The 11339-nt window shown below is 50.0% G+C and overlaps 1 protein-coding gene across 1 annotated transcript; it reads right to left on the reverse strand.

The window, feature by feature from the left end:
• Nucleotides 1-1085: 1085 nt before the first annotated feature.
• Nucleotides 1086-11124, reverse strand: LOC111554202 (cytochrome P450 4F11-like). The gene is made up of 9 exons (XM_023229594.2): nt 11011-11124; nt 10379-10577; nt 8153-8291; nt 6137-6190; nt 5918-6045; nt 3690-3811; nt 2661-2931; nt 1485-1565; nt 1086-1301 (listed from the first exon to the last, which is right to left on the reverse strand). Exons 2-9 carry the CDS (start codon nt 10574-10576, stop codon nt 1182-1184), a joined length of 1113 nt encoding a protein of 370 aa, XP_023085362.2. The 5' UTR covers nt 10577; nt 11011-11124; the 3' UTR covers nt 1086-1181.
• Between the last annotated feature and the right edge of the window lie 215 nt (nt 11125-11339).

An 11339-nucleotide genomic window follows, 5' to 3' on the forward strand; every position in this document is an offset into this window, starting at 1 on the left:
CAGTTTCTCCCTCTCTATCCATCTCTCTGTTTTCTGTCTTCCCTCTCTCTTTCTTTCTCTCTCACTTTCCTTCTCTCTCCACTCTCTCTTTATGACTTTCTCCCTCCCCCTGTACACAAGCCACTTCTCTTTTTCCCTCTTTTCTTTCTCGTCTTTCTCTTCTCTCTGTCTCTGTCTCTTTCTGTCTCTGTGTGTGTGTGTGTGTGTGTGTGTGTGTGTGTGTGTGTGTCTCTCTCGCTCTCTCCATCACTCCCTCCCCTCTCTCCTCCCTCGACCTTGGCCCAGACTCTCTTCTTGACCTAGAGCCCTACTGCATCCAAATATCTACTGATCATTATTAAGGGTCTCAACCGAGACACCTCACTTTTATTTTCATCTCTTCATATTTTTTAGAGAACGATTCTCGCTATATGGTCCAGACTCATCTTGAAGTACTGACCTCAAGTGATCCTCCCACCTCAGCCTCCTGAGTGGCTGGGATTACAGATTCAGCCACTGTGCCTGGTTGAGACACTTTCTGTACCACCAGTCATGCTTCTCTTGCTGTCAACTTCATCACTGCCCATGTGGGCTGGGAGTTTCCTGTCCTGGGACTTTTCCCCCACCAGGCTGGGAGCACGGGGAAAACAGATCACAGGGCTGAATCCTTCCAAAGTCTCCAGAGCACTGAAAGATGCTGGAAACAAAACTGGGAATGGGAATGCAGTGTGGGAGCGTTTGCTGAATGAAGACTGGATGGATGAATGATGCAGGTGTTCTGGATAGGAATGAATGACTTTTACCCTCAGATCTCCGTTACAAATCCCTGGGCTGTACAGCAGGATTGAACTTAGGGTAGGGAAAAGCAAACATTCAAGAAGTGAAGATGTTTGAAAAAATATGATAATTCAGTGAAAAGAGGAGTTGGCAGAGAAATTCATTTGCTGAACACATGCTAAGTGGCATCATCTGCCTTTACATGCTGTCACCAGTTCTCCCAGCAGCCCAGGTCTTTCTGTTCCAAAAGCCTCCAAACCATCCCCTGCTGGTCAGGCTGGGTATTAAGCCCTGCCTCTGGGATTTGCACTGACTCCCACTAAGCAATAATGGAAGAATTGACAAAAACCAACAACTCCTCCCCCGCTCCCCACCTGAGGAGCAGAACCAATGGGAAAAGATCAGGAACAGGCCAGCACCTGCGCTCACCGTTCAATCTCAATAGACTCACGGTCCTTCAGAAGCTCTTGCACTTCTTGCCGGCACCATTCCTGGTATTCTGGGTGCTTTGCGAGGTGGTACAGGATCCTGGAGAGACCACATGGCTTGAGGGGCAGCCGAGCAAAACTGGGTTTCTGGGCTGCTTCAGCACCAGAGGGTGGACAGCACCCATACATTGAGGCCCTCCGGAGAATGTAGGGAGGGGGAGAATGGGCAGAATGGAGTGACACAGGTCCACTCACCACGTCGCTGGGATGGAGAGGCCCCTGTCCCCACTGTAGTCTCACACTGAGACCCTCACCCTCAAACATGAAGGTGTCAGCTTCTGCTCTTTTGTCCTCATCAGACAACTCCTTCCCATCTTCATCCTGGAGAGAAAGCAAGACAATACCCCTGCCCCAAATCACACCAGCTCTGGGGGCTCTTGAGTCAAACCTAAAACAATTTCTGAAGATCCATCCTCCTTCCAGAAACCCAAGCCCATCGTGCACCCCTAGATGTCTCTTGGTCACCACCATCAGAGCCCATCAACCACGGGCTTTCCCGCTGGCTTCTTTGCCTCCTGTTTGGCCCTCTGGGGAGAGTCAATGACCTATGAATATTATCTTGTCTCTGAATAATGAGGACTTTTGGAGTGAAGCATTACTGGCAACCTGGGTTACAGCATATTTCAATGGCAGTTTGGCTTGGAGGTTAGAAATTGAATATTGCTCTGAAGATATTTGCTCACATTCTAGAGTGGTAAACTCAGAGAATTCTTCTTATCTTTCCAGAAGGCATCTGGGTTATAAACCTATAACAACACCACCTACGTTATAAATCTATAACACCATGCACTTACGGGCATGGACATCTCACTGGAGAGGAGTAGATTTTACTCCAGAACAAAGCAAATATTTTCTCTCTCTCTCTCTTGCTCTCTCTCTCTCTCTTTATCTCTCTCTCCCACTCTCACTCTCACCCTGGAAGGAAGAAAGGGCAGATGTTCTAGTTATCCTATGTAAGCTCCAAGATGTATAATGTGGGGCCCCCTCTCTGCAGTGTGTTCTGGTGTATTTACAGGTAAAAACATTGTGCTACCCTAGGAGGAATATGAGAATAGAGAGTCAGCTCTACAATCCTACTCTGGTTGCTGCTATTGCTGCAAATGATTAAAACAGGCTGCTGTGATCCAGGGCACAGGTCACCACAGATATAGACATAGACATATAGATATGCATTAAAATGTGTCAGACTGACTTACTAACATGTAAGTAAAATCTCAGGCTCCTCACTATTTCAAACTTAGTGGTCCCCTGCCAGCTGAGTTCCACAGAGTCATCTTTCAAACCTATCTCTGACCTGTCTTTTTCAAGCATATTCCATGGCTCCCACTGCCCTCCGGATCAAGTCCAAGTTCTTTCATTTGACATTGGCATAAATCTCCACTCTGTGACTTGAAATCACATCCTAGAGAAGCCCACCTTGCTCAGCAGAAGCACATCAATGAAGTCCAAAGTCTCGGACTTTGCCTTGTTCTTGAGGAAATCATCGACACCCTGAGTGGGGAAGGTTCGGTGCCGCTCCTGGACGACGGCATCTGTGAAGTCATGCACCAGGCGGCAGGCCCTGCGGAAGCGCTGCCCATCAGGAGTGAGATGATACAGGAAGTCCGTGTGCAAGAGAATCTGCTGGTTTCTTTTTTCTACAAATGCATTGAGCTCCAAGATGGTGGCAATGTATTCACTGGGCTTCCTGCATGAAGGAGGTAACAACTTAACATATGAGAAGTTCCAGGAGCACCTCTCACCAGCAGCTAGAAGTTACTGCCCACCAGGAAATTGAGTATCCAGAAACAGCCAGGAGACTTGACTCTCCAAACTCCCTTCTCTCCAGGCATCCCGTCTCTGAGAGCTGCCTCCATGCACCTAGATACCCAGAGCATAGCTTGGACACCATGCTTCTCTCCTGTCTCTTCCACCAAGTATCCAGTCGGGACTCTTTTCCTTCCAAAAAATGGTTCACAAAACTCAGACCTCACTGTCTTCCAGCTCTTTCTGGCCCAGCCCCCACCATCACCAACTTGCATCCAATGTCAGCTCCATGTCGTGTCTACATGACAGGCAGACCTCCACAGAGCTCAGCTGTGACTGCACCTGTCATTGGCCCAACTCCCTTCAAAAGATTCCTGGGAACCTCCTGATAAAGTTCATGCCACTTTTCCTGATTTTCAATGTCCTGAAATCTATCCCCTGTCTACTTCCACAACCTGATTTCTACTGTCTGTTGTGCATGCTTGCCTCATACTAGTTGTCTTGCCTATGCTCAAATATTTCTACCTACTTGAAAGGACTGTACTTTCTCTCTCCTCTTCCCCATCCTTCAAAGCCCAGCTGCAACACATAGAAAGTGCCTTCAGAAAGACACTTCTGGTTACCCCAGTCAGTCATCCTTTTCCAACCTACTCCCTTGGGTTCGTGGCCCAAGTTCTCAGGTCATAGGAAAGGACTCACTCCTGACAACTGCTTTCAAAGCTGAAGACACATTTCTGCGGACTGTCCAAGGCCATAAGGCTGATGTGCTGAAACATGTCCAGTCTGGCACTGCTCTCCAAGGCCAGGTGCTGCCACTTGTCCTGGCCAGAGTAAAAACAGAGTTGAAGCTGGTAACTGCCTCTTGTGAGCGCCTTCCCAGACCCAAACACCAAGATGGATCCCCCGCAATCATCCTCCTGGTCTTCTGCCCCAGGCACCCATCCCCAGGAAGGACCAGCTTGGATAGGACAGGAAACTGTTACTATTAGGAGATAAAGACTCATGGCTGGGAGTTGAAAGACCTGGGTTCAAGTCCCAACTCAGCCTCCTATGGTCTGTGTGCTCTTGGTCAACCTCCTGCACTCCTGTAGGTCCCATCGATCAAATCTTCAGTAACAATTAAGACAACATGCTATGGGGCCTGATAACTAGGGTGGAATCACTGCTCCATCACTCCTAGCTCACTTACTATCTGTTTGAATTTTGGTGAGCTCCCTAATCTCTCTGGTCCCTAGTTTTATCATCTGCAATAGGGCAAAACCAACCACAACCTCACACAGTTATTAAAATTAAATTAGAAAAAGTGTATCATGGAGCTGGCAAATGGCACTGTTTCTGGCATGTGGTGAGTGCTCAGTAAACATTGGTTTTACTCATCTCCATTGCCATAAATTCATTTCAAAAATATCCCTCTTGTGGGAGGGGAACTTTACACACTGGGGCCTGTCAGGGGATTGGGGGTGAGGGCAGGGAGAGCATTAGGACAAATGCCTAATGTATATGGAGCTTACAACCTGGATGATGGGTTGGTGGGTGCAGCAAGCCACCATGGCATATGTATACCTATGTAACACACCTGCACGTTCTGCACATGTATCCCAGAATGTAAATATATATATATATAGACACACATATGTGTTTATATAAATTATATATATACATTTACACACACACACACACACACACACACACACACACCCCTGTTGTGAGAGGGACTCCTCCATCAGATCTGAGCATCTCTCTGGGTATGCCAAGAATGTCAGATCCTGTTGTTCCTACTTGGGCCATTTCTCAGAGTTGTGTTTGCAGAAAACAACATCAAGAGACAAGGCAATGGCTCCTCCTGGACCAAAATCAGGCTTGCTTCTGCTTGCTATAAAAGCAGATTCCTTAAGTCTAGAGCTCCTTTCCTCCCATGCAATGCATTGCATGAGCAAGCAACTATTGAAACCTCTCTGTGGCACCCCGTGGGATTTGGGTGGTTTGGAGAAATGATGCAAACCAAGAACATGCTGCTTGCTATGCCATGGAGTAATAAATTGCCCTTTCTCTCTGACCCAGGACTCTCGTATCTCCTGGGAGAATCCATGAAGTATTAACAAAGCTAGCTTATCAACTTGCAAGTAAGAAAAACATCCTAAGCACTTCACAAAATCCCAACTCCCAATTCTTCAATTCTCCGTGAATTCACACACTCTGCACTATGATTTTCCAGCAACTTCTATTAAGAGATGGAGCCTCTTTTATGCCTCTTTGAGTCTGTGCTGACCTAAGCCTGATTGAACTTTGAAACATTGCAGAAAGAATGTCCAGAGACATTGCAGTCTCCTTGCAGTCTCTCAGAACCCAGTCTATGCCATGTGAACAGCAGGGTGCATACTGGAGGCAGAGAAACACATGGAGAAAAGTCCAGGTGTCACAGCTGAGGCCATCCTAGATTAACCTGAAGCTAGTGAAGCCCCAAACAAACAAGTGAGTAAGCTGAGCCAGGATCAGCAAAGCTGCTCACCTGACTTGCTCGTGTACCAAGAGTGATCCCATCCACGTGCAGAAGAACCAGCCGACTGTCTCACACACTTGTTAGGTGTCATAAACCCTCATTGCTCTAAACCAATGAGTTTTGAAGTGGTTTGCACTCAGCTACTATGCAATCTTCATCTTTACTCTCTTGAGTTTGAAGGGTTTCTGTGAGAGAAACATGGAAATTCACATCTTCTGAGGCCTACCATGTGCTGGGGACATGATTCCATTATGTCATCTTACCACCTTTTAAGTAGAGATTAATATCCCCATTTTACAGATAGGGAAACCAAGGCTCAGAGAGGAAGGACACTGGCCCCAAAGCACAACCAAAATTCCAGACCAGATATGCCTGTGGTCCCTCTGCCCCGAGGCTCCAGCTGGGACTCAGAGTTCAAGGGACTCACGTGCATGATGTTCACAGTCTTGTTGAAAATCTTCATATAAGGCTTCAGGATGCTGAAATGGAAGGCAGGTGTCAGCATGCGACGGTGGCGGCTCCACTTGTCACCAGCACTTAGCAGGAGCCCATCCCCTAGCAGGGCAATCAAGAACAGTGGTCGAGGGCAACGCCCTCCCTTATCCCTAAAGAATATCCCCAACCCCACTCACCTGCAATTACTCACCCAGCCAAGCCTTCATGAAGTCATAGAAAATCATATCCTTGGGTGCCACAGCAGCTGACATGATTGAGGACCTTCAGGGGCCATGGAGAGGGGTAAGAGAAGGACTTTGAGTATGGAGGAATGCTGCCAGCCAGGGGTGTGCACTTCCACTTTTCCCACCCAGTATAGCAGGAAGAAGGACAAGGGTAGAGGAAGAAGGGAGGATGGTGAAAGAAGGAGAGACCAAACTAGGCTGCAGCAGCACAGCAATAACACAGCATGCTCCAGCACACAATGATATATCTCCTACATGGTCCAACATGTTCTGTAACACCTGAGCATAGCTCAACACTCTACAGAATGCCTTTACAGGGATCTAGGACATCCTGTATGTCCCCAGCACTCTCTGCTATCTTCTGACATGGATCTGGGACCTGGGATATTACCCTGACATGTGTTAACATTTCCTGACATGGCCAAAACACACATGACAAACCCTAAATCACACAACATGCTCTCCCATGAGCCTGAGATGGTGTAACATGACCTCTGTTTACTCCAATGACGGGTCCAGCTAACTTTTAAATATGATGCCATTAATGTCCCAAACATAGCCCAGGTGTAACCAAGCCTATTCTTCAGGCCATAATTCAAATCTACCCTAAGACCTAACTCTACTAAGACTGAAATAATACCTCACACAGTTCTCAAAGAGACCCTGGGTCCTACACCTTGGACAAGCACCAAACATGGCCAAGACATGTGAAGCAGGATAAAAAGACAACCTCACACTACATCTCAGACAAGAACCAAAAAGACTCTGACATGCCCCAAATGTCCTCTGCCACAGCTGAGCCCCACACATAATGACTTCTTTATGTGATCCCAGGTGGAAGCATATACCAAATACAATCAAATACGATGTAGAAAACGCAGGCTATCTACGGGACCCTTGGGAGAAAGTTGGGCTTTCTGATTGGAACTGGGCTTCTGAGACTCATTGTTGACATCATATGAAAAGGCAGAGTGACACAGAGAATGGTAAAACCGAGAGGAGACAGATTCCCAGTGATGTGGATTAATTGACACCTGGATCCAACTATGCCTGAAAACCACTCTCTCCAGACTTTATGGCCCACTGATTCTCTTTGTTTGTGTAGGCCACATGAGTTTCAGTTACCATCACTCACAATTGAAAGAGACTTCAGCAGCCAGAGAGAGCTGAGAACCTGCCCAGAGTCACTCACCATCTTGAGGTTACAACCATAGTTTCTGTGGGATGCTGCCCCTGCCCCTGCTTAGCCTGGTCTGCTCAAGGACAGGATGAGCAAAGGGAAAGAAAGGGCCCCAGACTGGGGTGAGATCTCCTACTGGAGATTCCTGGGGCCTGGAGCAGGAGAGCCATGAATAGGGTGGATGAGTGACAGGACAAGGTAGAAGGAATAAACTCACCAGAGGTGAACATCATATAAATCGCAGCCCAGATTCTCCACCAGCCTCAAATCCTCCTAGTGCAGTAGACTTAGGGACAGACAAGGCTGATACCAGGCCTGGCAGGGGGACCTGGATACTCATGATGTCCACTGCATCACCCTTCCCTTGCTTTAAAATCTTTTTACTCATTTTTACAACAACCCCTCCTCCAGGAAGCCTTCCAGCCTGCCCCAGCAAAGACCTTGTTCTCTGGGTTGTTGCACCCATCTCCTTCTCTCGATTCCTGACTCCACAAAGTTTGAGATATCTCTGTCCACATCCATTTCCTCAAGCATGGGGCTTCTTCGAGGACAGTGCTCTAAATTGAGGCTTCTTGGGGCCCCAGTGGTGCCCAGCACAAAACGGCAGGGACAGATGGTAGTGGACGGAGGAGATGCTGACGTGGGGGTTGGTGAATACACAAAGAAAAGAGGAACATGGCTGAGAGAGAAGCAGGAAGAGGGGTCTGAACCCTGCAGGGCCCACATGGAAGCTTGGGGGAAGAGAGGATAGAAGGCCTCGGATATTTCCCAGCACCCACCATCCCAGGCTTTGCATGGGTACCTGAGGCACTGGTGATAGAACGGATGATGTCAGGGTGGCATAAAACGAGGAGGGGGAAGGTAGGACCCAGCCACAACTTAAAGCCCTGGGTGGCCACCAGCTCGACGAACTTCTTTATGCCCTCTTCCGTGGGGGTGACCTGAAAGCAAGGCAGAGGCCGTCAGCCCTTGTAATGGTTAATTCTAGGTGTCCTGAATTAACCATGGTTTCCACATGACTGAGCTAAGGGATACCCAGATAAAACATGCTGGCAAAACATTATTTCTGGATGTGTCCATCGATGTATTTCCAGAAGAGATTCACATTTGAATAGGTAAACTGAGGAAGGATGATCCGCCTCCCCAGTGGGAGTGTGTGTCATCCAATCCTTTGATGGTGCAGATAGAACAAAGAGGCAGAGGAAAGGGTGGATGTGTGCTCTATTCTGGAGCTGGCTCATCCATCCGCTCTCATCCTTGGACATGAGAACTCCAGGTTCTCAGGCCTTTTGGGACTCCGACTGAATTTACACCACCAGTGTCTCTGGTTTTTGGCTTGCAGATGCTGTATCACAGAACTTCATCATCACACTTTCCAATTCCCATAATAAACTAACTCTCTCTCTGTGTGTCTCAATATATGCTTCAGAGATAAGAGGAAGGATATCCTGTTGATTCAGTTTCTAAAGAGAACCTGAGTAACACAACTCCCCACCAGGAGCCACAGCAAGTTCCTCTCGCAGCCTCCAGATGCGGCCTCTGCCCTGAGCAGCGTGTCTGGATTCTGAACAGCTGCAGGGAATCTCTACTGATCCCTGCTCCTTCTCTCTTCGGACTGTCCCCAAGATCCAAAGATAATGGCCAGGCGCAGTGGCTCGTGCCTGTAATCCCAGCCCTTTGGGAGGCCATGGTGGGCCGATCACCTGAGGTCAGGAGTTCGAGACCAGCCCGGCCAACATGGTGAAACCCCGTCTCTACTAAAAATACAAAAATTAGCCAGGCGTGGTGGCTGACACCTGTCGTCCCAGGTACTCAGCAGGCCGACGCAGGAGAATCACTTGAACCCAGAAGGTGAAGGTTGCAGTGAGCCTAGATAGCACCACTGCATTCCAGCCTGGGCAACTGAGCGAGACTCTGTCCCAAAAGAAAAAAAAGAGAGAGAGAGAGATCCAAGAGTAAATACCAAAGCAGAGGGAGAAGGCAAGCTGTCTGCTCAAGAGGATGTGTTTTCTGTTCTTGGAAATGGTTTCAACCTGGTGACGGCCACACGGAAAAGTCCCCACGGAAGGAGGTTTGTAGACAGCAGTGTGGCCTCAGGACTTGTCCCTGTGGCTGGCTCCCACATCCCTCTCACATCCCAGCTGGTCTGCATGGGCTGCTATTGCTCCCACACTCAGGGCCTTCCATTCTCAGCAGCCCCCAGGGGCACAGGAGTGACTCTAACTGTCTACAGTGAGCTCCTCCCGCAGGCCAGGCTCTGTGCTAGTGCGTCCTGTGCACCCTCCACTGCACCCTTGGACACGTCCGTCAATCATGCCATTTACAAGTGAGCAGACCAAGGCCATGTCCCCCAACTGGGAGAGCAGGTCTAAGTCAGAGGCCAAGGTCTGCGGAGTCAAGGGCAGCTTCTGAAAAGAGAAGGGAGTGACCGGCTTTTACTCAGGCAGGCAACAAGGCTGACTGGGACATGTCAGTGAGGAAGAGCAAGATAGGAGGAAGCTGCCTCCAGAAAAGAGGCAGCGGGAGACTGCCCACACTTCTCTTCTGGCCCCACTGCATAGGGAAAGGGGCTCAGAGCTAACTCCGGTGGGAAAGCAGCAGCCCAGAGATGGGCAGACACAAGCAAATGGGCCAGGCAGGAAGCAGCCCCTGGACAGTGGGCTCAGGAGGCCTCAAATCCAGCAGTACAGAAGGTGCAAATGCCAGATCTTTGCTCTGTGCACCCATACCACTCCCACAGGAGCCCCTGAGAGGTGCAGTAACACAGAGAAGACAGGCAGGAAAAAGATCCAAGCAGGCTGGAGTGGGAGGAAAGTGAGGAGAGAAAAGACTTGGGGTGGTGCAGCAGAGGAATGAGTGAGTGAGCAGAGGAATGGGTGAGCAGAGGAACGGCTGAGCCACCTCCCTCTCTTCTCTGTGTTCCCACACCCCAGCCACCCTCAAAACCCAGCTCCCTGAGCCACTTTCCTGCCCCTCAGAAACTCCATCCACCCTGAGATCCCAGACCTGTCCCGCTGCCCAAACTCACCAGGCCCTGGTGTCCCCAAAACCAGTTCTGTTTCGGGGACTGCAGGAAACACTGGAGGCAGCGGCAGTTGTCATAGAAGGTGTAGGTCCAGGCCAGGACGCGGGCCAGGAGCCAGGAGCCCCCAGTCAGCAGCCGGAGCAGCCACAGGGATGCTGCCACTGGCCCGAGGCCCAGCCAGGACAGGCTCAACTGCAGCATCCTGCAGGGCAGACAGGATGGAGGGTGAGACACTGAGGCCCAGGGAAGGGCCCAGGAAGTTCCAGGGACAGTGGAGAGGGGTAAGGATGGGCAGTGCTTGAGGCAGATCAGGGAAGGCTCTGACATGGGTGAACAAGAGCTGAGATCCAAAGTCCAGAAACACCCAACGGAAACCAGCAGCCAAGTGGCCTCCAGTTACACAGAAAGGGAGAGAGAGGCTGATTAGAATCCAGAAAGGCCCAGCCTGAATCACTGGGAGGTTGCCAGGGGACCGGTTACCAGGAAATCACCAGTCTCCCAGGCCAGCAGCCTGGACGCACCCCAGCCTTGGGCAGCGCCTCTCCCCATCCCAGGCCAAGATCCTCCAGCCCTGCCACCCTCGCTTGTCACCTTCTGTCAGGAGCAGCTAGTCCCACACAACCTCCTCTCCCCACCTGCTAGGAGGTCTTTGCCTCTGGCCCCTGATGTAGGGAAGGCTGTGGGAGGCTGCGTTAGGCTGGGCTGGGCGAGCCAGTCCCCATAGCCTGGGTGTGTCTTCCGTGCCTGGGCTGACAGCCAAAACCTGGCATCAGGCCAGCTGGGTGCAGATATCCGGCTGAGGGTGACATAGCATGGGCACTGGTTCTGCAGGTCTCAGCACCTCCCATGTGGGTGAGAGGGGATCTTGAGGTGCAAAGGTGACTCTGAGCCCCAAGGCTGACAACCACCCTGCCCTTCCAAGGCAACGGTGTGGCAGATAAAGGCATGAACTTGACAGTTGAGG

Source organism: Piliocolobus tephrosceles, chromosome 21 (assembly GCF_002776525.5).
Source record: "Piliocolobus tephrosceles isolate RC106 chromosome 21, ASM277652v3, whole genome shotgun sequence".
Lineage (NCBI taxonomy): Eukaryota > Metazoa > Chordata > Mammalia > Primates > Cercopithecidae > Piliocolobus > Piliocolobus tephrosceles.

What these genes read in the sequence shown, in the direction of transcription:
- LOC111554202 (XM_023229594.2), bottom strand. Translation starts at nt 10,576, where the DNA reads ATGCTGCAGTTGAGCCTGTCCTGGCTGGGCCTCGGGCCAGTGGCAGCA. An exon ending in TTCTATCACCAGTGCCTCAG is followed by an intron (nt 6,191 to 8,152) that starts GTACCCATGCAA and finishes CAATCATGTCAG; the next exon opens with CTGCTGTGGCACCCAAGGAT. An exon ending in TTTGAAAGCAGTTGTCAGGA is followed by an intron (nt 2,932 to 3,689) that starts GTGAGTCCTTTC and finishes TCCTTCATGCAG; the next exon opens with GAAGCCCAGTGAATACATTG.